The sequence below is a fragment of the Chroicocephalus ridibundus genome, chromosome 4 (genome assembly GCF_963924245.1).
Source record: "Chroicocephalus ridibundus chromosome 4, bChrRid1.1, whole genome shotgun sequence".
NCBI classification, from domain to species: domain Eukaryota; kingdom Metazoa; phylum Chordata; class Aves; order Charadriiformes; family Laridae; genus Chroicocephalus; species Chroicocephalus ridibundus.
In genome coordinates, this window is record NC_086287.1 from 29,734,354 (window position 1) to 29,761,788 (window position 27,435).

Here is a 27,435-nt window from a genome sequence, read left to right on the forward strand (position 1 = left end):
TTTTAAAGGAATACTTTGAAATCATGAAAACTGATTTTGTGGCAGGGTACAGCAGATCAGTCTTAAATTCCATTCTTGTTAATCCATGGATTTTGTTTTACCCACTAGGCAGGGGGCACTCAAAATCCTCATTAGGAAGTGATGTGCAGCTATGCACCAGAGAAAAAGGAAGACTACAGCCTGTAGGATGTCAGATTTCAGTTAAGGCACTGCTTAGCAAGAAGAGAGCACAGCAGGTACATTTTCAATGCCATCTGCTGGATAAGATGGACAACTCTGATAAAGGTTAGAAACCATTGTTTTCCATCTAACATCATCAACATATAGCAACAATTCCCTCCTCTTCGTGCCTTGCCTTAACAGAGATCAAAATTGAAGTTGTCTACATAAGCACTTCTTATTTCCCACACTCTGACAATGCATCCAAGAAAACAAATAAGCCAATAATTATGAAAACATTCAGATGCGTAGAAATGACTGCTTGTTACTCCTGCTGAGAATCCAGGGGGTTCTGACAATGGAAGATATCTTAAATCACATTTGATGAGAAGAGCCTGATACCTAGGTTGAAAAACTCCCATCCTAAACCAGCTAATACTTCTTTCTGAAGACAGCAATTAAAAAGTCACAAGACAGGAATGTTTTTCCCTTTTGCCCAAGAGTATTTTTCCCACTGGAAAGACTAACAACTGGCAGTGTTCACTCACCTAAAGGAGCGGAAACAGATGTGTGTCACGATAAACTGGAACAGACCACTACTCTGAAGAGACAGGTAACTTCTATTGCTAAGGAAGCCCAGAGAAAATATCCTAAAATTTGAGAATGGATATTTATTAAAACAAGAGCGGATAAAAGGTCAGTTTGATCTGGAAGATGAGGACAACTTTCTGACTTTAGTGAATTATAACTTATATTCTGGTTGTTCAAACTGCAAAGCTTCATTAAATGTGTCTCAACTGTAAACCACTGACACTACAGATACCTATAATTTCTCATAAAGGACATCTTGTGATAGTATAAACCAAAGCACTTCTGTAGACTCTGGTGGAATGTCCCTCTTGGTCTATCACGCCATTTACACAGTCTATTGATCACCTCGATTCAGTAAAAAAAGAGGGATAGACATGGGGTCTGGCACGGGGTTGATATAATTCGTATAAGAGATGCAGCAACAGATTGCGCTCCCAGGACCTCAAATACGGAAATCATACTTGCTGACGTGAAAAAACAACAATTGTTAATAAACAGATATTCTGCTCTTCAACACTCCATATGGCGGTCTGATGGATTAAACACCAGCAGAGTGTTGATCGCTCTAAAAGCTCATATTGAGATGATCTGGAAAATCTGTCTATCTACAATTTACGAATTCTGGTTAATTTAATTAAAATGCTGCATCACTAAGTGCCTTAATATGTGGAAAGCCATAAGCTTGTGAGGTTCCTGGAACATGCCTGCTACAGAACAAACTAGTAAGAGTGTCCTTTTTAATTCGGGATACACAAAGAAAGCCTCCTGAGCTTCAAAATCAGTTTAAGTTTACATGCAGGGAGAAAAGAGCAGAAAAATCTCCAAAACAGGCTGAGGGACAGGTGATAGAATAAGGCTAAGGATGCCAGTGGCATGAAAGAAACAATGACGTAGGCTGTCACAGTACTGGTGACTTCTTTGAAAGGGGCCAGCCAAGGTTAAAGGAAGCTAGATGGTGTATAGTTAGTACACTGAAAAATGGAGAGAGAGGAGTGGGGCGTCCAGGAGAGCCACTGTCCCCTTGCAAGGGGACAAAGGCCAGGGAAGTCCCAAGAGAGGAGGAGTCTGTGATCAACATGCTTGGCCAAATGTAAACCCAATGCTGTAATCTACCTTTACCAAGGGAGGCTTGAGATCTGGCTGCTTCTTAAATTGAGACAGGCTACAGCACATACACAATCAATTACTGCAATTGAGCTAAGGGGTGGTACCTGTTCATTTTCAATTTGGTGCCAACACCATAAAAGAGAATCCTTGAGGCTGAGCCAGCTTAGAAAATTCTTTCCTTGCAAGAAGCATGGCTGGATGAAAGAATACAGATATTCCCAACCCAAAAACTCTCTGACAAAAGACAAGTGAGTAAAACGCTGGGATGTGGAAGCAGATGATAGTTGAGGGAACAGATGGAAAACCTCTTCCATGTCTGCAGCAGCTCTGAGTTAAAAGAAGCCAAGGCATTCCTGATATGCTCATTACTGTCTCTGGAATGGACCCATGTGTATTAATACTTTTCTTACACTTAATAATAGCTACTTTTGTCCTTCCTAAACCAAAAGTGACAATTCTGGATTCAGTTCTTAGCAGCTGAAGCTGAGGATGCAGCATCAAGGGTCTTCCAGGCAAAAAGGAAGGAACAGCAGTCTTCCCCAGGAACATATTAGTTTAGGCTCGTTTCTTGTTAAGAGACCTTAAACAGAAACAATTCTGGATTTTGTTCTGCAGAATGATCATCTTATTTGGAAAAAGAGAAGCAGTCTCTCTAGTATGGCAATTGGTCCCCTACTTGTACAAGCAGGTGAGGTTCTGCCTGCAAAACCCAGGAGTATCTCCCAGGAGGAGGGCATGCAAAGTTGTGAAAAAGGCCTGATGGCGTTCTACGGCTAACACAGTATTATAAAAGACGACTGTCACCCATTAAGGGACACTTCATCTGTGTTTCTACAATTCATTGCATGACAAGAAAGAACACTGACAATTTACAATGCACACTCCTACACTAATCTTTCCCATAATGGTAGAACTCAGTAAAATTGATCTGGAGCAAATAAAAAATAAAGCCATGTGCTTTGAGAATAAAACCCATTTTAAAAAAAATCCCAATCACATTTACATTTCACTCTCCAATATCACATCTATGCTTCCTCTAGACTATTTCCAACTACTTTTCAGGACATGTGACTGAGCCAAAGTTAATTATTTCCATATTCAAATACAAGAGTACTGATCTATACTATTACAAGCCTAAGAGTCAAGAAAAAGTGCCTAAGACAGAAAGCAAGGTGGGGAAAAAAAAAAACCCTTCCTTCCCTTAAGTCTTCTCTGCTTCAGAGAGACCAAGCAGGCTGATCTCAAAACAAGAGCAAGTGATATAACCAAACAAAAGCAGATCTGAAAGGTGAGCAAACCCCACAAGCCTCACAGTCATTATTACTGTGTCGACAGCACACTTGTTAAAAATGTATATTTTAATTTTCTGTATTGCTAAAGGTCCCAATTTGCCCAGGGATCTAGCTAAGCTGCCATTTTCTACCACGACAGAGTCTAATCTTTATTTAATGGATTTAGCATCTATCTTCACTAGAGTGGTCTCTAAGGGAAAGGGGAGGGGAGTATGAAGGGGCATGAAGAGATGATCAGAGCCCCCCTCTCCTTCATCCATCCGGCGCTCATGTTTGTGTTCAAAATTCAATTACCTCCTTATTGATACTTCACAGAGATATTTAAGCTGCAAACATGAAGCCCTGATTTCCCAGGGGGCCATGCCCCTCTCTATTTCACTGCTCTGCTTCCCCCAGGGTGAATTCCTGAGGCGTCCATATTAATAGGTAATCAGTCACAATTCATTTATTAAACAGCTAGCAAGGTTTATCAGCCTGCCCTGATTAGCCGGAAGAAGCCACTGAATTCCTAATTTATTTATGGAAATGTAAGTGTCTTTTTGAATTCCATTCATGAAAGACAGGGGTACCGTGGGTCTGGCACACTGAATTCTAACAGGGAAGCAGCAGGCAAACCGGGGACCAGGGACTTTGCAACTTCAGCCCGGGAAATGCACTACACAGTGACCCCAGCGTGATCAATAGATTTAGGGCCAGAACCTCACACAAGCATTCACAAGGCAGCTCTGCAGAGAGTAGGCATCGCCACCCACTGCAACTAGAGAATGAGCATCCTGATGGCCCAGGACATGGACAGGCTCAACAGAAGTTCCCTAAACAGAGCAGGTGATGTGGTGAAACTGGGTCAAAATAATGAAAAAAAAGGCATTTTAAAAAGTTCCAATTAAATGTTCAGAATATTGCTGAAAACTGCCAGGTAACACTAATATACACATTTACATATAAAGTTCAGCTTTTTGAGAACTGCAGACTGTTACAACCTTTAAATTATTTTTGCCATAATCACTTCAACTGAACTGGTTTTAAAATGCAACAAACAGTGCCACTGTACTTTCAAACTAAGAGAGAGACAGAAGCTCAGTGATGCTGCTGGATTACCAGAAAGTAAAAATGGCTAACAACAACAACAACAAAAAAGGCACCTCTCTATTGTTTTAAACAGAGAAACGGAGAACTCAATAAAAAGTAACCGTGAAACGAAGAGACTTACACATGCACTAAATACATCTTAAGGCAATTAGATAGCTTCAGATCACAGATACAGCTTCAGATAACATAAAGCTTATATACAGTCCTCTGAAGGTTCAAGGCCACCACTGGTGAAAAACACTTTCTTTTTATCCCTTTCAGCTGTGTAGTGATCTCTGAAACTCATATTCAGCTGAATTTTACCCACCATAGTTACTTAAGCATAAAACAACTAGGAATAGAAGACTATAGAAAACATTTGTATAGAATACAAATTTGTGTCAAGTAGCTTTCACTATATTGCCTTCTGCGTTTAGTGACTTTTCTGAACGGCTCAACTGGTAAGTTAACATAGGGGTTGTATTTTTAAATCCTCTGAACAAGGAGGATGTCCCTCAGGTACATGCAATAGCCAAAAGGGTATTTTTAATTCATTTTTTCCAAAATTATTTAGATCTCAAAACTGACAGGGTTTAACAGTGTACAGTGTTACATGGAATATAGACAGAAGCGTGTTTAAACATACTGAGAGCATTTCTGTAACACTATTTCTGAGACACGGTTATCAGACATTTTGTTCAGTGACTTCAGTACTCTGATCTGATTATTAACTGGCTAAGAGGAAAGTATTCAAAACCAACAAGTCAAAGCACAAATAATGGAGGATGCAGATGCCACTCCACAATATTGTCTCCCACAGAAATTATTTCAGTTCAATCACAATTACTTGAAAATATATTTCAAATAACAACCCAAAATCCTATGTAGTTTAGAACTGGCTACACCTGTGTTTACCCTCTGAGTTTACAAGCACAAGCTTAATAGTTGCATACAGGGTTTTAATTTGCTTAAGATCTCATTATGCAAAAATTTCACTAGTATATTAAAACCGGCATAAAATCCCCACTTCAACTAAACTAGAACAACCCATACCCTTAAATAAAAAAGATATTATTTCCTCTCAAATTACTGTGGTCAGACATGAAAAGATGTAGTACACACAAGAAATACAACCAAAACACTAGGAGGAATGAGCGTTTGAATTCATGTACAGCCAGAACTTGTGTGCTGCAGGTGTCTGAAGTCAGGGATGGCATGGGGAAACGAATCCTGGAAGCAGCATCTTTTCACTGCCCAAAAAAGTAATCAATAGCTTAATTGTTATTAGTTTGTGGTTTAGGCAGACAAGGGTAATTCAGCGTATTTTTCCCACTACGAAAAGTAGCTCCTAGAGGAAAGGAAAAAACAGAATTTACAGGAAAGACTTCTCACTACCTTTTCTCCACTGTATAAGGAGGATTTCCACACTGGCACAACCGGCAGACATCACAAGATTTTACAACAGGCCCAAACATCTTATCAAGATGTGGTTCTCAACAGTCAGTTTCTCCAGCCCTCGTTGCTTGGGGAACTGCAAATGCTACCGAATAAAACAACCTGTTCCCTTCCTGAATCTAGCCATACTTCACCTTTTCCCCCTACAGCAGTAAATTCACAATGGTGATTCCAAGCGATGGCTTTGCAGAGTACACAAGACAAAACGCACTGCCGAGCAGGTAAAGCACGACACTTGCGCATGTTCTTACTGGGAAGCTCACCACTGAGCATCAAACTCAGCATTATTTTTATTCCCTCAATACATAAGCTCCTTATCATACAGAAAACCACAGCCCCATCCATAACGGATGTCCAACAGATGCTGCCCAAACGTGATGGAGAATATAAGCTGTAATCACACTGCAATTATTTCTAGTCTTCAAAAATGTTATTTCTAGTTATTTCTAGTCTTCACAGCTTTCGAAACACAACCGAGTGAAAGCAATGCAGCACTGGCTTTCTGAAACCACGGAAAATTGCTCCAGGAGATGCAAACTGTTGTCATTCATGTCAGTAAATTCCTTGTCTGTGTTCAAGACAACAGCACTAGCACTGAAATTATTACACACCGCTGCTTATGTTAGCCCATCCACACAAGGAAAGGGCTTACCTACCCAACTGCCTTGCATTCTCACCCACATGACAGCTCCCCAGATATCACCAACTAGCTTCCCAAGCAGATGCACTGTCATCAAAAAAACACGTATGTGGAAAACCAAACCTACAAAACTATAAGAGAATAAAATTCAGTATTACAAGAACCACAGCATTGTAATCTTTACCTCATTTTCAAACTAACCATTCTAAATTCCATTTTAATACAACCCCGTCTGATACAGAACACCCAGTCAAACACAGCGCAATACTGCACATCCACCAAGGCAGAACTGGGATTCATGTCCCTGTATAACACCCAAAGGAAGTGCTTGCAAATAAAACCAAAAAGTTTAACATAGGTATTCCTTCCTTTCTAAATGCTACTTGATATACCTTGATGACAAATGCCTATTACTTGGCTGAAAATTACTGTTCACACTTTCATTCCGTCTCACCTGGTCATCCATCTTATACATTTATTTCTAATGCTCCCATAACAATGCCCATATAGTTCTAAGGTTACTGCAGTAATGAACTGCATGGTTACAATAAAGGCTGGGATAATTATTTCCCATCTTTCTTGCACATATAGTCAGTGCTGATAATATCACGCTTCTAGTGACTTACGCAAGGAACTTCACAAGCCATATACATACACAAAATTCTTTCCTATGCTTCTTAATGCCGCAGCTTAAGTAACAGCCATTTACACACAGAGCAGAACACAGTTCAGAATAAAAATGAGACTCTCTAATTGACACAGGAGAAAATTAGATTCTAATTGCATATGCTGTATTTTGCTGATCACAATGGGGTTAGCATTTGCAAAAGAAGTGTTATGAGTTCTTTAATGACCAACAGGTTATTGAGACCTTTGTCCTATAACTCCTTGGAAATGTAACATTTCCAACAGCAGAGAGCCCTCTAGAGCTACCACGGGATAACAGTTCAGCAACCCACCGGGAGAAGGGCACCGATGCTGCTTATTGCAACACCCGGGCTCTTCACCATTCCCCTCCAGCTACTGACCAAACCTGATTTTAACTGGTTCAGTAGAACAGAGACTAAACCCCAGAGTGAGAAAACAGAAGTCAAATTTTAATTTGAAGAAAATGGGAGCTAATCATTGTTGAATCACCACTGAACCTAGAAAGCTCTAAAATGTAACAACAGGTTTCAGAGACGTCAAGCAAGTACTTAAAGACAGACTTATATTATTTATAATACAGATGTCATAAAACATCACCAAATATTTGGAAAGGCAGATTTTACATGACAGTGTATACCGGCACCAAAATAATTGGCACTTTGTGCAGTTTAAACAATATATGGATATATGCCTTCCAGCACAGAAAGCTCTCCATATGGAAATGCCCTATCAATGTAAAATAATTTCTATACATAAAATATATTCAGCTAAACTTTATTATAATAAGCTTCACTAGCTTTCACTAAAACAGTGCTCAAAACAACACACAAGTGAAATCTACTTAATCGGTTATTAGACTCCTCTCAATTACCTCCACTCTTGTGCTGTAGCAACCAATCGGTAAAAATATCTCCTCAAAACTAAATTATGAACTGAAAATCTCTACTTACGCAGCATGGAGCTTCCTATTCCCATCTCCCCAATTACAGTAAAAAGTTGTAAGATAAATCACAGAAAAATAAATGAACTATATCCTTTAGCTTTACAGTCAAGACTTACAACTGTGAAAAGCAGTAAATGCAACTTTATTCTCTCCTCATTGTGACCAAAAATTTCTGCAAGAATAAAATTTCTGAGAGAATAAACCCACCCATTTCCTCAGAACCAAACCCCATCAATACATAACACTTCGGGATTGACAACTGAAGTGCAGCACGCCAACCACAGGTTTGGTTCCACATTTTAAGACCCTAAGTTAACCACTGAAAGTTATGAGCTTAACTTTCTGCGTGTTAATTCATCAGGCTTAATTATGATATGAGCTTGCAATGTGCTCAGGGAACAACAATCTCTTGGACACTTTAAAGAATCCACAAACAGCCTTCAAACATGCTTTCATGGGCAAGTATAAAGTAATGTTTTATTACCAAAATAAATTTCTAAGAGCCAGCACTTCACTGGAGGGGGGAGGTGAAGAACAAACTTGCAACGACTATGATGAGAAGAGGTACTATGTTTACTCTGCTGGCAGTGCCATTAAGCACCCTTTTTTGATCTTCAGCTAGAACTCAAAAAGCCACAGCAAAACCCCCTTGCACAGACAGAGACAATTCAAAGTGTCTCAGCACTCAGACAACTTCACATTAGGATCAAGAGTTGGATTTTTTAATAGAGAAGTACGCGATAAGTATGTAGTAAGTTCTCCATCACTATTAATTTGTTTTAGTGAGACAGGATTTTTTTTCCCCCCTAAAAAAAGACAGTTTTTAAACAAGGGAATTCAAGCAAGAAATTAATTCAAAGAAGCCTCCTAGCCACACGATCAAAATTTTTCTTGTGACCTTTTAAACTGTACTTTTCCCACAGCTCAGACTGGGTCTCATTTACAAGCTCCATTTCCTAGAGTAGCCTTTTAGGATGCTCTAAAAGAGTTGGAGAAGTGCTCTCCTTAAATTCTAGTTCTCTCAGAAGATTGCCCCTAGGCCTAAAACCAGATAGACTTATACTTGCAGAGTAACATATGAGTAAGAGCAACAAAACACAGTTTTCAACACTTAAATCCATCACAGGGCTGGAAGAAATTAGTACGACAATTTTAAATTGTCCTGAATTTACTAAGATACTTCACATTGACTTCAGAGTGGTCTGAATTGACTCACCTAAAAACAGAGATGAAACAAAAATGAGATTTAGTACCAAAAAATTAGGTTCATTCCCTTCCCCTCCCTGCACATTTCTGTCTTATCATCTGACCTTGTACATCTGTTACATAGTCTCATGATGGATCTGGTATTAAAAACCCTACTTTCAGCCAGTCTGTCCTTTCATCTCTCAGTAGTATGCAACTGGTAGGTATCTGGTGAGTATGTACTTCCAAGCACCCTCAACAACTAGGGCAAAGAAAGTGTTTTCTGTTTGGCAAGGTCTCCCCTTTCCTATCTCTTTTCCAAGCTCCCCTCTTGGTCACTCAGCTTTGTGAGTAAATCCATTCTTTCCTCACAGCTTCCTCAAGTAGCATCAACATGAATTTCACTCTTCCTCTGTCCAAGCTAGCACCAAGACAGAGGAGACCTGTTATTTTCACTCTACAGACTCTCAGAAAAGACCAGCCTTATAAGTAGCAAAGTAAGCCACAAGAACTCTCAATCCAGTACAACAATATCACACCAGATCCAATTCGTTCATACCCAAGAAGCCCTTTTATAGCCATTAAACTTAGATTTGTTTAATGGAAACAAACTGTATAGATTAATAAAAAAAAAAAAACACAGAGGAACAAACCAAAATCAGTCTAAGGAAATCCATAAGAAGAAATAAAGGCAAAGCAAGATTTCCAAGGAGAGAAAGTTTTACATTATTAGACTAATGGATATAGCTGGGGGGGAAACGTAAGCTTTCATGCACTCAAGTTATTAGCTCTTTAATTAAAAATTATATATTGTTAAATTTAACAAGATCCTGAAGAAGTATTACATAAAAATGTAGAAGTAAGTAAATTTTCAATAGATAAAGCGACAGAAGCTTCACATTTCAGGGAATACACCAGCTGCTGTTGGGGAGGGTTGGCCAGAAACCTCCCTTTGCCTGCTCCTCTGCAACTGTGCAGAACAGCAAGTAGCTCTTCACACTGACAAAGTCCACTGCCAGGGGGAAGATACTACAAGAGTACTGGTCTGAGTATGGCCACTCCCATGGTCCTGTTAAAAGTTGTTTCCTGAACTAACATCTTGCTGAACTAACATATGCTATTACTGGCAGAAAGCATTCATTTAACCCAATGAGTTTCATCTGCCAATCCCAACACGGCATTTAAAAAAAAAAAAAATCAACAACAACAAAAAACACATCCCACACACAAAAAGGCTATCCTGGAGGTCAGGAGTACAGTTTCCCATTCCAGCTATTTTTATCTCAAGCCCACTGCCACATTCAACAATGCATTTCTAAAGGAGAAAGTTTTCAGGAAAAAAAAAAAGTCCCTTTGTTTTATACAGATTGGTCACTTCTCTGTCCTAAACCTCCAGAAGCTCATGGCTATAAACTCCAGCCCTGTTGGGACACGTGGATATGCTACGTGTTTACAAAATTTTTATTCGATCTTACATGCAGTTTTCAATGCCAAACAAAATGCAAAGAGTTATCATTACTTCCACGCTATTAATACCAGTGATCCTTTGATATTCTGAAATAAAGTTATTGCCTTCTTTTATCACCAAGTACAATCCCCATGCATTGAGGATCGGTATCATAGAAGACAGGGCTTAGACATTTAAAAAAAAAAAAAAGCTATGTTCAGGTGAAATCAGTTGTATGCGCCTGTGCAGAGAGACCAAGCAGATCCACACCAAGACTAGAGGGAAGCACGAACACACAGCCATCCTCGTTAGAGACACATCAGGGTAGTAAACTACACATATAAACCAAGGGTCATAGCAGAGTCCTCAGCTTCTTTTCCCTCCCCCCATAAAATGTATATTTCTGCAGGAGATATATGGGAACTAGTTATGAAAGTCAAGCAATTAAAAAGCATTTCTGAGGTATTCATGGGACTGTACCAGCCACAAGTGCCTGACAGCTCTACGCGTGTGCAAGTCCCTGGAGAGCCATCACACTTCAATTACTATCACTAACATTAGTCATTATCAGGCTGGCTTCAGTCCCTGGGGAAGGCAGCTTGTGATGACAATATCCAGCCTCTCCTTGTAAAACAATTCATTAGGCAAAGCAGAACAGCTGGGGCAGCCACGTGGAGGTCTGCAGAGTGGCCGCCCCACCGGGACCTCCAGCCCCCCTTTCCTTTTGGAGAGGGGCAGCCACCACCCCCATGACAGCTGTAAAAGCCTCTGGGGACACTTCAGGTTTAATCAGTGCTCCTTATTCTCAAGGGAAGCATTTGATTGCAAACTTAAACTAATGGCACTCAGAAGGTTACAACAATCATCAGATAAGAGGCTTTAGGGCATTTTTATCTTGTTCTAATGCTCACAAGTTAATGAGGCAATAAGAGACAGATACTATCAGACTTGGTCTAGCCACATTATACAGACGGGATGCTCAGAGCTGCATTTACTGGAGATGCAAGAGGTAAGGTGGTAAGTCCATTATTGATCGTACAGAAGACTTCATGCTCCGAACTGAAACCAAGTGACAAAATGCTAGATTTTTCACATAGCCTTGCATGCATTATCACCTGATCCAAAAAACAGAGAAAACTGAAAAGGAATACAGCAATACCCAGCCAACATATGTTCAGTCTATTTGACAAATAGACTATTTCCTTTCTCAAAGCACAGATGCTGGCTAAACAGAACACTTAAGCTGATCCTTACATACCGGGTAACTCCACTGCCTCTGAGCTCGCGGGGTAAATGTGCCACCAAACAGGTAAATAATCCCTGGTATTAGTATGGATACACACTAATGATTTTTAACCTTTATGCTGCTTGCAAACAGAAATATTTATATATATAGTGTCTGTAAATGGCTGAGAATAGGTTTGGTTTTATTAGTTACCTTGCTTGGAGTCCTAGGCTGAAGAGCATTTGGTGTTCGGATCCGTTTCATCACCACAATCTCATTTTACTTCTACTGACAACACACACAGTATTCTAATGATGCCTTCCTGTGGTATATAATAGCTAGCAGGGGAAAACAACAAATGGTATACAGGATAGGATACTTAACCATAAAGGCTTTATATGCTGTTTTTTAAAATCTGTGATTTTTCCAATGTCTTGCAAAAGAACGTTAACATGAACTCCACCTTACAGCTGGGGAAATAAGGAGGGGCACATGAGAAGGCAACTAAACCAACCAAGCAGAACCATGGCAGCGCCAGAAACTGAACCAAGGTCTCCAAAGTCACACTCTAGTGTGATTTTCACTAGGATCAGCTGCTGCCTGCAAATAGGTCCAGCTACACATACTGAGGAAGAAAATTCTCTCTTCACTCCTGCCAGGAGAAAAACTTTACAGGAACGCATTTCCAACAGAGGTACTACAGGGATAATCTTTCCAATATTTGTAAATACAGAGGAAATGTTCCATTAACACAGAAGAAGCAGAATAAAGGATAAAGGTATAGACAGCAAAAGAATTTTAAATAATAAATACAGGCCAGTTGCAAAGGTTTGAGAGTCCCTGCCAGAGCATCTCCTGAGATTTGTTTGGCATTTTTGTGTTTTTAAACTGTAATGGAAAAATGCACATAACCTTATGCTTGATCAAACTTCTCCTGATCTTCAATTCCTCCACTGACAGTAGTCTACAAGTTATCCTGTCAGAATGAGAGTAGCAAAAAATAGGCTTCTGACAGTATAATGTAAGAACATTTTGTTTGTAGTCATGTTTCTTTCTGTGCCAAGCATGTGGCAGGTAGAAATGCTTTAATGTGACAGCCCATTCCTTTACTTTTGTGGCTAAAAGCTCTTCAGTCAAGCCCCATTGACCCCCTGCTTGTCTAGACAGATGATGGTGGTTTCGCTGTTCATTTGAGCCAAGACACATGAGAACCTCTGTGTATGTTGAGGACCATTCTCTTCCTCTGCTTAAAGAACGATACTGAATGGGCTGTATCTCCCTACACAGGAAAACAGGTTCCCCAGTCCATGTGGTGTAGACTCATAATCAGCTCTGTGGATGGAAGTATTTGGAAGTCCATTCATCATCCCCATGATGACGACTTGTACCATCACTGTGATGCAAGAATCCTTAGGTTTTTTGTTCCTAATCAAGCTGCTCACATGAAGGCAAACCATGGAGTTGCACCTGAGATCTCCTGCTCAGAGCTCATGAGTTGAGCCAAGTGTCTAGTGCTGTGTTCAGCTGAGATTGGGGAATGCAGGCTTTGAATTAGCTTACTTCTAGAAAGGATCTTAGATCACGGCATCATCGAATCACTGGATGATTGAGGTTACAAGGGCTCGGGAGGTCTCCTACTCAAAGTAGGGTTGATTATGGGGTCAGATCATGTTGCTTAAGGCTTTATTCAGTCCAGTCTGGAACACCTCTAAGAACAGAGACTGCACAACCACTCTTGAGGTTGCACAAAGCGTTCCACTGCTTGATTGACCAATGCTAATAGTCCAGCTGTCCTCACAAAGCACTAATTACTGCTTTGAGCAGCACACCAAAAATTCTGCAAAAGCTAATGGCGATGCATCAAATGAATGATTTCACAGTCTTCAAAGCAGTTTGGTCAATTAGTCTCCAGGTTAATCAGATTTCTTCCTCTCCCCCCGCTAACACTGAAAAGGGTCCCTTCTCTTAACCACAGGAAGTATCCAGATCAACCTTCACTCTATTAACATAAACTCAACAACTCTTTTCCAGAAAGGATAAAATTATTGCAGCATTTCTTCCTACTATCAAGCAAAGTAAAGGACCCAAAGGGGACTTTCAGAAGAGACATTTTTAGAAAAGAATAACACAAAGTATAACAGAAAAGTTTTCGGGGGGGGGGGGGCAGCAGTGTTGGGTTGGGTTTATTTTTTGTTTGGGTTTTGGTTTTCTGTTTTGTTTTTTTTTAATAAAGCAAGTAATATGTCATGGTTGAAGTACCTTCCAGAGGTGACCTTTGCTTTAACAAAATCAGATCCACAAACTAGGTATGGGGATGTAGATAAGTAGAGGAGGAGGAGAGAAAAGGCAAGAAGACAGACATTTCAATAAAGATCAGGTTAAAAGCATCTCAGAGTAACTCAGCTTTTATTTAGAATGCTGCTGTTGCATTAAGCATTGCTTGTTAAGATCAACAGTGGTTTTAAGAGCACAGTTATCTGCCAGCTCTTCATCCACTTAGCATGTGGTCATAGAATCACAGAACAGTTTGGTCTGGAAGGGACCTTAAAGCCAAGCCCCTGCCCTGGGCAAGGACACCTTCCACTAGACCAGGTTACACAAAACCCCATCCAGCCTGGCCTTGGTCCTTGCACATAATTTTGGAAACTCAGTTACCAGAGGTAGATGGACACTGTCTAACACTCGAAAAGCTCCCCTTTTTATTTCCAACATTAGTCTCCAGAACTAACCACCATGCAATGGCCTGTCAGCATTTCTAACACTCCTACATCTATGTACATTTAAAAGCTATCTATGCAATCACAGAGTTTACATTATTTATTATAATCTCCCTTCTGTAAAAGGTGGCCAGCAGACTTAGAAAAATTCAATCAGCTACATTTGGAGGTCTCAATGCCTACTTGACAATAATAAAAATTTGGGGGTTTACAGTCACTTTGAATATTTAAAAATAATTCTGAGAGAAAATAATTACATTCTTAATGTGATGACAAATTAGTAAGTCAGACAAAAAAGTCTGACCCAAACTACATAATCTAACAAAAGGATATTCTACGTACATAATGCCAATAGGCATCAAACAGAAATTAAAGCAAAGACAAATTGCAGGAGTTTGAACTTTTGACACATGAAGGAGAGTTTTAGAGATTTCTCCCCTTTTCTCAAACTCCAACCATATACATGTCCTTCTGCAGCAAGTAGAGTCATCAACACCTAGAGACTAGGATGCTCTATTAGTACTCGCCATTAAAATGCACACTAGTAGTTTTCCCCCAGAGTAAGGGAGGGGAAGAAGAAGGCAAAGATGCAGAAATTTCTTGAAGCTTAGAGAAATATTTATTCTACTTCACCACCAGACAGAGAACACCCTAAGGATCCATGCAGTATTTTTTTCAGGTATGACAGTTACCTAGATACAGCATTTGTTTTATGGTAAGAATGCACAATTTATGCATATGGGTAGTATCACATTTGATATCATCAGCAGACTGAATCTCCCTGAATTTGTATTTAAGAACAGTCTGGACCTGCTTTTTTTCTGCACATAGAGGGCAACTCAACCACACACCCACTTATTTAAAAAAAAAAAAAAAAAAAAAACAGAAACAAAAGCAGCCAAGGTCCAGACTCTATTTCCATCCTCACTATCGCAACCTAATCTCCTGGCAAGTTAATGCAAATCAAAGCGAACACTTCTCTGACACTGGTAGCAAAGCGTGTTCCTCTCCCAAGAGAGACCTGTAAAACAGGACAGTCACTGACAGCAGTACAATTACTGACACAGATACAGACTTTATGGACATGTTTATCTCTGCTGTAAATCCACACTCTCTCTCCACTCCGATTCATGAGTCATAAAGAAATTGCAGATAATGAAAAAGTTGGAGAAATTTACAGCATGTCGGAAACCTCAGACAGCCAGAAGAAATTAAAGAGCTGACTGAGGATAAATCACACAGGTACAATTAAAACTTCCTATACCTTCTTCACTTCCAAACTGGGGCACAAGCCAATGGAGATGATGAAAAGTTGAGGTCACGACTCCTCTGACTGTAATCATTTCTTAACTACCTACATGTCAAAATTAGCCAATTCACAGATCACATATGAATGGCAATTTCAAGGCAGTATTCTGATGTCTGCTCTTCCAACAGGAGCTGCCCTGGAAGAATCCTGCCTGTAAATAAGCCACCCAGTGAGCAGTATAAGGAGATGTGATTTCCTCACCCCTCTGCAGATGCAGAGTATCTCTTACCATAGCACTGTGCATTAAAATGAAGCAGCAGATCTACAGTGTGGGAGGAGGGTATAAAGAGAATTGGGAGAAAGGCCAAGGTTTCACATGGAAATCATAGCAGCTTGGACATCATGGTGACAGGGCCATATAAACACCTTAACGGACAACACAGGCGTTCTTTTCACCGCTCTGAAACAATCAAGTAAGGACCAGGAATTACTATGAATGTAAACTGAAAACAGCCTCCATCTTTTTCTTACTAAGGAAAACAAAACCAACCATCTCAACTAATTCTGTGATTCCTGAAAAATTCTGTGATCATCTCCTAATCCACAAGTGAACCATGCAAAATGTGAGACAATTTCAGGGAGAAGTCTACTAACTCTGCTAAGTAAATCCTTAAACTAACTGCATATTACAGAAATCCAGTGTCCAAAGAGCATAATTTTGTTGTCCAGCTATAAAACTCTGCCTTCAAGCTCTGAAGCACATGAAGTATACTATTTCACATAAAGTCCTTGCCAAACACAGTACTAAATAACAAAATAAGAGAGAAATATGCTTTCAGGCAAAACTGAAACATGATGAAGATTCATTCAGCAGGGCAGGGAATGTAGAAACTAACCAAGAAAAAAAAGAAAACAGCTGCTACAAAGAAAATTCTAAGCAGAGCAGAAATAACTGAAGTACATGCACCTCAAACTGCTTCCTCCTATGCAGGACAGCTCACCTTGCAAGAGTAAATAACTGTGTATTTTAAGTTTAAGGACATAATGAGCACTAGACTTGGCATACAACATTCTCTTCAAAGTCCAACATATTTAGAACAATGAGGCGATTCCAAACCATATTTTCTTCCTTCCTGTTTCAGATTAATACAGACACACTAGTGCTAGAAGCACTATGCTTCTGGAAGTGCCAGATTTTAACAAAGAAAAAGTGAGTATCCTCCTTACTCTTTTGTCAGCAGTCAAGATATTAAGAACAGTGCTGTATCTTTGTAATAACTGGCACTGAGAGTCCCGCTGCAGGATCTAGATTTGGATCCACATCACATGATTCTCTTTCACTTTATTTCCTTCTTCCTTCTCCAAAACTCAGTTCTCTTCTCCAGCTCCACCACAACACTTTGGGTAGTCTATCTCTCCAAGGAAACACAGAAAAAGTTCATGTTCAGGAAAGAGTCTACTCTGCTACATAGATTCCCAAACCTTATTTTGGCTAATAAGAAACCATAAGAAACCAGTTCACTTTTTCATGCCACTTCCCAGACTGCAGAGCGTGGACACACAGCTTTTACTAAAATGGACCATGAAGGGATTTCAGAAGACGCCATAAGACAGACACCCCACTGACATCCTGAATATTAAAACACTCTTTACTTATACATACCTGTTGATATGTTGATTTCCTACAAATGTAAGGCTGAAACATTTTGTTACAAACAAGTGTACACAGAGACTAGAAAAGTCACAAGGGAACTAGAAAAGACACTAGACAGCTGTACTTCAGGAAGCAGGGGCATGTTCACAAATGTAAATAAAGGCTTCTGAGCATAAAAAACCCTCTGTGATGATTGACTCAGGATTAAAGAAAAAGTGATTATGGTCAGGAAATATTTTTATCTGATCAATTGCAACATCAATATAAGCCCGTTTGGGTACGAAGGCCAGGTGTTTTGCATGGAACCTACGGGCTGCATGTTGGTACTACATGTAGACACTCCTAGGAAAGACAATCCGTTACAGAAAAGGAAAGAGATGTTTCAGTAAGAGGAGACACTGTCCTCCCTCCTTTCCTTACTTTGATTCAAATTCAACAACTTACACAAAGTTGCAGTTTAACAACTAAGTGTCATACCCTGTTTTTTAGTTTAATAGATAATACAAGTTCAGCCCACCAAAGATGGAGCCCCTGATTTAAAAATATCCTACCCACAACCATCGTCAAAAAAGGAAAAAAAAGAACCAAACAAACACCACAAACAACAAAACAACTCAATGAGTGAATGCACATTCAACCATACAGGGAAGAGCTATCCTAGCTTTGAAATTATCCATGTCAAGAGTAGCCTGCAAGGATCACAGGCAGAACTAAGCATATGTTTCAAAATATGCTACAGTTAAATCCTGCTCTACCCAAAACCTACAAAAAAGCCAAACTTGCCTGCAAGAGATCACAACCAAAGACTACCAATCTGAGAAAGAGTGGCAATGTGTAAACAGCTTGGAATTCAGAAAGACTCATTTATGATTTCCCAGAAATTTCAGAGGCTGCAGGGGACTACAATTCACAACCAAGGACAGCTTAACGTGGGAGCAAACTAGCTCGATTACCCTGCAGTCCAGCCTATTACAAAGGTCCTCCCAAGCCACCACCCTGACTCTGACATGCCAATGGCAAACGCCTATAGAAGACTGTAAGAGCAGGGAAGCACATAGCTGTGCCTGCCTAGTAATCCCTCCCAGCTTTCTGCATCTCCAAGATTTCCACTGGTGACTTTTCTGTGGTCAGACACCCTCGATAGATTTATCTTGCAATAATTTGTCTCGTTTACTGAGCAAGATAACCTCCGTGCCCACAACCTCCAGCTGCAATGAGTTCTGACTTTAATGTGCAGCCCAAGTATCTCCTCGTGTCTGTCCTGGTACGCTATTTTATTCTCTCTGGCTCCCATACTACGGGAAAAAGCGAAGTCATTCCCTACTCACACTCTCTGCATTAATCACTTGTACAGATATTTTTCATATACTGCACCAGTTGTCTCTCTCCAGGCAAAAAATTCCTAGTCATTTACTCATTCTTCATATTAAGGAAAATTATCATTGACTGAACGAACACTGGCTGACTTTTCCTCCATTAGTCTATGATGCTACATGATGGCCCACTTTTTGCTGTTCACCTAACATCTCCCAGGTCATCCAGGTCTAATTCTTGGGCTCTTGATGGCTAGCATCAAATAGCTCTTCCACTGTACCCTTGGTATTTAATTTGCTTAACCATATACAGAAAATAACCATATACAGGAACAGAGTTGCTAGAGTCCAGTGAAAGCCAGGGAATACAAAACCACAGAGGACCAAAAATAGGGAGACTTGGTTGATAATGTTCAGTAACTGTCTCACTGCTCTTGAAGGAGTGTCAGGATTTGATATTGGATAATATAATCATTGTTACATTCCTGATTTTACAGCAGGAAAAGCGCAAAACAGCTTCAACTCCAAATTAAAAATTAATCTAAGAGAGAAGACTAACAAAAAGATCACTGACAGGGAAATTATAAAAGGTATTCACATCTGTGGGGTCAGTTATCCCACGTTTTTTAATATTTAAGGCAGATACTGCACAAAAGCACCATCGCCTCCACAAACATATTAGGACTTAAAAAGAATAGGCTTTTCAGGAAGTCTTGCACTAGTGATATCACCAAAGCCATACTGTGGTAGCATAGCAGTCAGAACATCTCTCTGGCATCAGCGAGAGTTTTATAAACATGGCAGTGATACCAGGTGTGTGTGTATATATATATATACACACACACACACACTTTAGGACTTCTGGACCAATATAGCATGTGTTATCTGAAAAAGATCAAAGATTCACAAGCAATAGCAGGGTCTTCAGAAAGTCCCTGGAACAACCACATTCCTTAAGTGAAACGGTGCTTTTCCTGCTTTTCCATCCTACCTATCTGCTACTTTTACACACAGGTTTGTTCCAAAGTTTGGAAAAAGCCAATTTTTTTATTTTACTTTTTTACATTTTTAAAAAAAAAAAAACATTTTTTTTTTTTTAGAAAAAACACATTTTTCTCTGTGTGTGTAGTTTTTAGATACACCTCTCTGTACACGTATATTCAAAAGGATGACAGGGCAGATCTTTAAAAATAACTGCAATCAAGGATAATAAAAATCTCTTAACACCAAGTTTGCTTCCTAGCAACGTAAGCACTTCCCAGAGCTGCTAGCTCATGAAACCAAGACTTTAAAAAAAAAAAAATCCAAAGTCAACTTTGACTCAGTTGCTCTGAAAGCTGTAATGGGTCATGCAGTGGCAAAACAGAGCTAGTGTCTAAATTTGCAGTTATTTACACAAACTGTTTTGAAACTTGCCGCTTTGTGGGCCACAAATACTGAGTCAGGATCTGTGACTAGGTTCCCAAATAAGAACTACCTCCCTCTTGCTTTCCACATCAGCTGGAGGCTCCTTATTCTGCAGCACTCACGACCCGGCTCCAAGCAAAGCCGGAGGGACGCAGGGGGGAAGAAAAGCTCATAATGAGGCAACGTGCCTACATCTTTGTTGTTGTTTTTTTTTTTTTCCCCTCAGACTTCTGCCAACAGCAGAGATGAGACTTGCTGACTGGCTGCTGCTCACATTCAGCAGTGATACAATGCCTGGTAAAGTCCCCCTAACTATGTGAACAATTAGAAGTAGGTGTGTTCATTGAGGCCATTCCTCCTCCCTTAAAATACTCACGTTAACAGGGACAGCAAAATCCACACAAAGCAGAATTTTTAGTACTCAAAATGGTTTCAACGTATTCTAACCAACAGCTCTTTAACAGAAGGAAAACAGAAGCTCCAATGAGAGAACTGAAGCAAAAAGAGAAAAGCAGTGACAAGTGAGAGGATGAGGTAGAAATTTACATAGCTTAAAAACAAGGCAAGGAACCACAAACCGAGACCTCAGAAGAGGTCTGTTGAAAAATAATATATATATTTTTAAAAGATTTTATCATTATTATTATTATTATTGATACCAGGTCCTAAGCCTAGAAGCTGCTGGAGAACTCTAGAACCACCTTGTAGCTAAGAATAAATACACAAACCAGAGACTTAAGGATAGTCTATCCTTTAAGAGGAGAGTAAAAACAATAAATCAAATTGTTGGTTCATGCTACGAAAATCCTGCCTCATTCAAGGAAGGCTATCCTTTAGGTGAATTCTGTGCTAAGGATATTCTGTAAGGAACAGACAGGAGTGAGCAAGAATCCACCTACTAGCATGCTAGGAAAGCTGAAGAAGAGATTCCTCACAATCACCTTGGAGATCCTCTCTGATCCACAAGATAGATCTTCAGTGTAAGTCATCAGCAAATTAAATGGTGCAAATAACAAATTCTGATTTATGGAAGATAGCCCATCTTTTGTTGGCAGTTTAATGGCCTGCATCTTAGGAAAAGGGAAACGAAAGTAGAGGAGATCATGCAGACAGCAGTCAGAAATATATTTTTTAAAAAGCAAGGTGCTCACTTATCCATTTGGTTAAAAAAAAAAAAAAAAAGATGACAAAGTTGCAAAATATCTGCAAAACAGAAGTCTTTTTAAACTACAAAGGTAAAACAACGCCAAAAATAAGCAACTGATATCGTCTGAGCAGGACCTAAATGTATTAGGTACTACTGAGGCCAGAAGAATCGGATACATGGCTGGACAGATCAACAATTACCTTATTCAGAAATAAGTAACTGAACCCTGAGACAAAGAGGAGGGAATCAGCATTATCAAAAATACCATTAACCATTTCAATTGTCAAAGGTCTCCTTTGACACTATCATCCCACATGCTCAGAGATTGATGTCTTACCAGATAAAGGTACTGCAGTCTAAACAGGTATGTGCTAGGCTGCACAGAAATCCTAACAGAGGGTAAGAAGCTCAGATGATGATATAAAATACCAGAGGAAGCTCTGTTAGCGTTATTCCAGCCTGAATGATATTCACTGTATCTCAGAACTCTAACACTAAAAGTCACCTCTGAAGCTTCTAGTCAACTGTTTCTTGAACTTATGGTTACAATCCAAACAGGGCAAGTCTATCCAGTTTCATCTGATAAAGAAAAACTTTCACAAAGCTATGCATTAATTGAGATATAATTATTTAAATCACTTAAGAACATGCAGCTTAAAGTGCAGACCAGTGAAATAGTAGCGACTGTAAAACTGTCTGCTTTTAAAAGTGGAGGACAACTGTAAATCAAACCAGATGTCAAACAAGCCGGAAAGAAAATATAAGTTAACAATTTAATTTGATTCACAGAAGCTATGGGGCATTCCACAAAGTAGCCAGGGTTACAGAAAATAAAGGTAACCCTATGGGAAAAAGAGAGGGGAAAGTTAGTTGCAAAGAACAGAAATCTGTGTGAAGCAAGCAACCAAAAGAGGAACTGAGAAGTCAGGGACAGCAGGAATTATACATAATCAGGATGTAGAACACAGATAATAGTATTCAACCATTCCTAGATTAAAGCAGTGAAGACGGACAAAGCATTCAATACATTTGCTCCAAATTTGTCAAGAAAGCCTGCTTATATAGACAAAATAGTAAGACATTCATATGAATTTAAGAAACAAGGCATGTAATTCAGTAATTATTGATTTATCAAACTACATCACGTCAAATCAATTACTCAGATTTCAATTCTAGTGTTGCAATAGTACCTTGATGAATAAACTTTTCAAAAGGTACCCAGTCCCATATGTCACTTTGCTTAATGACTTTTAATGCAAGATTAACATGAAGTGTACTGTGAACTGGTCCAATAACAGACCTCACAACATAACTACAAAGTCACTTAATAAATACACTTGTCATGGAGCACTGCAGGAATCACTCTGGTCCTGCACAGCATTTTATCAGTAACTTGGATGAAGACAGAAGTCTTTGAAAATATAACGGATTTGAGATGCAACGTAGAAGAGGAGAGTTGGAAGGAAATGAAGCAGAGTTGTTTCTCACGCTCCATACAGATAAAACGTTTGAAAATACAAGACACTGCACATTCAGAATAGGAAATGTGTCACAAAACACAATATCGGGAAGAACTTCAAATCATGATTGAAACGGTACAGTTTTATTAAAAAGCAGCAAGACTTCTGTGGGAAGCCTCATGCTGCCACCTAGAGGGGACTGGTCAGCAGCGGTTTTAATCCCGGTTTTCATTAATTTCAATGAACAGTCAAGTCAAAAGGGGACTATTAAATTTCAATATACAAAGATATCATCAAATCCAATACCTCTGGACCAAAACCACAAGTCCCTTAACTTTAATGCACACATCTTTTGGATTTTTCTTCTTGTTCTCTCACTTATCTAAGACTGTAAGAGAAAAGAACTTAAAAACAGTATTAGGAAAAACAGTTCCAAGAAGCTCTGTGCAAACTCCGCATCTAATCTTCTGTGAAAGCTTTCCAAGATCCATGTATATTATGACATACAAAGTATTCAATATATTATAGCCTAAAGGAAAATAGACTTCAGTGACAAGACGTTACAAACACGGAGAGCGAAAATTCAAGATTTCGGTTACTATAGACTAAGGGTTAGCACTGTTGGACCTCAGATATTTCATTGTTTGCTCACTTTGTCTTCTTTCCATATTTATTTGCTTTCAGTAAAAATAAATGGAAACGCATTCAACAAATATTGCAAGGAAACAACCACCTTGTTAGCTTTAACGTAACTCAGGCTTTGCTTAAACTGCATTTAGCAGGACAAAGCTGTCTGACATTTAAGCCTACAGCTTAACTGAGAAAGCCAATCATCGGCCAATCTTTGTATTTGGCTCAGTTTTACATTGTTATACTTTAACTTCTACTTCACTAAATGCTTTACGCAGTCTTAACAGATGTCAGCACTGAAAGTAAAATAAACTTGCAGGGAGCGTGTTAAAACAGGCTTAATGATCTTTTGATAAGAAAGCATTAGGATATCTTAGTTCTACAGTCAGGAAAACTCTAAAGGTCTATTACTGATTTTTGTTATCCACTAAAAGGAAGGTGAAAGACCTGCAAGTTTTAAAACTTTGGTGCTTTGTGTAGCCCAAGAGTAATTGTAACTAAAGGAGCAAAATTAAGCAGAAAAAAATTAATCATATCAGTACATGGTGGCATTTAAAAGAAACACAATATTCTTTAAATCCTCAAAGCCGGATCAACGCGTTAACAACAGAGTCCTAGATGTGATGATGAAAGCAGCTCCTTCTTCAAGAACTGATAGAAACTGTCTGTTTGTAAATGGGATGAAGGTCAACTTTAGTACTCAATGACATCACCTCCCACCACAATTGAGTGTAGAAAAAAACAGCAGCTACAGAAGCAGAAAACAGTATGAACAAAGTGATAGGAGAATCTTATACCTAACTGAAAGTTTCACTGTGGAAGCAGCGCATAAAGTTTGACAGAAGTACTGCCACAAGTATTCTGAGAAACAGCTTCACTGAGTGGGAAATTAAGCAAAGTGACCCGATTTATCTAAGGGAACGTTAAGTCAGGAACAGAAATCTGCGTGCCACTAGACAACACCAGATTGACATGTGACCTCTTGTTATTTCTGCTAAGATGTTTCCCCCATGCAGGTAGGCTGAAGTTGGAGTTGTAAGCTCACTCTCCCATCCTGTTTCAGAAAGTCACTGTGACTGTCAGGTGCTTGACAAATCTGCCAACACACTTTTCCAGCTACAAATGTACCATTAGCGCACACTTTAGTGGGAAGATTGGCAATGCAGTCAGTCGCATCTGCGCAGAGCACTTACATTCATCCAGTCCCAGCTGATAAGCCAGGTTCTGCAGGCCACGAACCTTCTCCATCAGGTTAGCTGTAGTGAGGCTCCCTAACTCTAAGAAAAGAGAAAAGTGTGAGTTTTAACAACATCTATAGATCTCTAGTGACAGTTCACCTGTTTACTACTTCACAGAGCACTTTCAAGTCATACTTCTGATAATATCTATTTCCAGGGAACAGAGTATGTTTGAAATTCCAGCTGATACCATCCCTAATTTTAACACTGCAAGAAAAGACCAGCTTCCTCTACTGAAGAAGACACAGATATGGTTCATACTGCGATCTGCCACCATTGCAATGAAGAACTTGCCTCATATTTTGGAAGTTCTTGGAAGTTCACATTGCTACATGAACAAGCTACAAGAGTATGTAAGGGAATGGACTTACTATACATTATAATATATATACATTAATAATGTATATACATTATGTATAGATAATATACATAATGTATATACGTTAATAATGTATAGTAATGCTGCACATTTCCTGCGACAATTTCAAGTTAATTTGTCCCACTTATACTTTGGAACAGTTTATCTGGAATTCACATGAGCAGCAGAGCATGCTTGAGGATGTTTACTGCAAACCAACAGCTGTAACATGCAGCAAATCCAGATGCTAGCTAGCCCTTCTGTAACTTGCTCATACAGCCTTACCATTCCATTACAGATCTTGGATCTGTGAGAGAAGACAAATGCATAGAGCTTCTCTAAACAAGTCAATCAACAAGTCTAAGCTGCTCACCAAATTTGATCAGCTGAGGCCCATCAAAAAATTCATGCCACTTCTCAAAATACAGCAGACGCACACTATACTTACGCAGTAAGAAACTGGTAAGTGAAATAACTGGATTAATGACAAATGTCTATCATTAACTAGATAAAGAGACTCCCGAGCTGGAGATTCTGCAAATGTGAGGGCTAGAGATCTGAGGCCACAGGGCTTACTGATGGAAGACTCCTGCCTTCAGAAATAGGACAAATCAACAGTATAATTAAGGGGGGAAAAAAAAAAAAAAAGACACAAGCATTTGGGCATCCTGAACAAGAAAAACTCCAAAATAAGTACTGAACAACACAAAAAAACTACTCCCCATTCCTTCACCTCCAGAACATTTAAAGAACAAATGTTTTAAGCCTCTTAAGTAAGTACTGAATTTCCATCTGTTTTGGCAATGTTACTTCCTACACATAATGTCCGTACTCACCCTTTAACATATCGATATCATCATTTTCTAACTCAGCCATCCACTTGGGAGGAGAACTTGTAATAGGCTGTTTTGAAAAAAATTAAAGTTCATACAGAGACAAGTGCATTTTTAGAATTGTAAAAAAAAGTCTGGTCTCATATTGAAAACCAGTTACACTGACAGCAAAAATATGAGAGTTACAGGTACTTTATAGACATATTGTTATGTTTAATCTTGCTTTCTAGCTTTCCCTGGAATTTTTAGAGTTAAAAATAGCACACTACCACCCACAATCCCAAGTCAGTATGAAAAGCGGGATTTCAAGGCCACACCTCGAACGCTGTGTCCAGTTTTGGGCCCCTCACTACAAGACAGACATTGAGGTGCTGGAGCATGTCCACAGAAGGGGAACAAAGCTGATGAGGGGTCTAGAGCACAAGTCTTATAAGGAGCAGCTGGGAGAACTGGGATTGTTTGGCCTGGAGAAAAGGAGGCTGAGGGGAGGCGTTATCACTCTCCACAACTACCTGAAAGGAGGTTGTAGCGAGCTGGGGGTCGGTCTCTTCTCCCAGGTAACAAGGGATAGGACAAGAGGAAATGGCCTCAAGTTGCACCAGGGGAGGTTTAGGATGGATATTAGGAAGTTTTTCTTCACAGAAAAGGTTATCAAGGATTGGAACAGGCTGCCCCGGGAAGTGGTTGAATCACCATCCCTGGATGTATTTAAAACACAGGTAGATATGATGCTTAGGGTCGTGGTTTTGGCAGTGTTAGGTTAGTGCTTGGACTCAATTATCTTAAAGTTCCCTTCCAACCATGATTCCTAAAGTTTAAAACCTTTTGTTTCTTCCAAGATGTAATTCTCATTCACAGTAAGCTCCACAAGGTTGTATAAAAATAATATTGAAAACAAAAAGGATCATTCTAACGTATGCCGGAGTTATCACTGAGAAATGTTTGTAGACCAAAGATGTAAAGCCCACAAGCGGACACAGCAGACCCACCACCACAGGGGAAGCGGGGGGGGGGGCGGAAGGGGAGAAACGCGAAAGGCAAGGCAGCGCTCACTCACGCTTTTGAAGGAAGCGGCGAACTCAGCAACCCCGGGCACTGGGAAGAGACAACGAAAGGCGGCGGGGGGTGAGCGCCTCCGGCGGCAGCACCCCACAACCCTCACCCCCCTTGCCCGGCCCCCGGGGGCCCGGCCCGGGCGAGCTCCCCCCCCCCAGCCTCCCCGCTGACAGGCGGCGGCGGGCCCGCCGGACTTACGCTGCTCGGGCCACAGGTCCGGGGAGGCGCGGTCCAGCTTCTCGAAGCTCAGCAGCGAGGCCTCCAGGTCGGCGCCTGCAACAGAGAGGGAACGGGAGGGGGTGAGGCACCGCCCGGGCCCCGCCGGCGGGATAGGGAGCGGAGCGGCGACACCACCCGGCCTTCGCGCCTCACCGTCCGCGGGAGCCGCCATCTTGCCTGCCTCACGTGACGCGTCGCCGCTGCTCGCGGGACACACACACACACCCCCCGCCCCCGGCACGTGACCCTGCCCTCGCGGCCGAGCCCGCGGGGAAGCGCAAAAAACAAACCGGCCCCCCCCCAACCCCACGTGCCGCTCTCGCCCCAGCCGCCAGGAGGCGTCGCCGCGGGGCGGCGCTCGGCCAATCCGAGCGCTCGACGGCCAGTGGGCGGC

The 27,435-nt window shown here is 40.3% G+C and overlaps 1 protein-coding gene across 1 annotated transcript in view; it reads right to left on the reverse strand.

The window, feature by feature from the left end:
- LIN52 (lin-52 DREAM MuvB core complex component) overlaps positions 1-27,373 on the reverse strand; it is a 47,766-nt gene extending 20,393 nt beyond the window's left edge. The window contains exons 1-5 of the mRNA XM_063331309.1: positions 27,195-27,373; positions 27,021-27,095; positions 26,824-26,861; positions 25,770-25,836; positions 24,531-24,614 (exon numbers count right to left, since the gene is read on the reverse strand). Coding sequence (XP_063187379.1) covers positions 24,531-24,614; positions 25,770-25,836; positions 26,824-26,861; positions 27,021-27,095; positions 27,195-27,213 — 283 coding nt within the window. The 5' untranslated portion in view covers positions 27,214-27,373. The remainder of the gene's footprint in view (positions 1-24,530; positions 24,615-25,769; positions 25,837-26,823; positions 26,862-27,020; positions 27,096-27,194) is intronic.
- Positions 27,374-27,435: the final 62 nt, after the last annotated feature.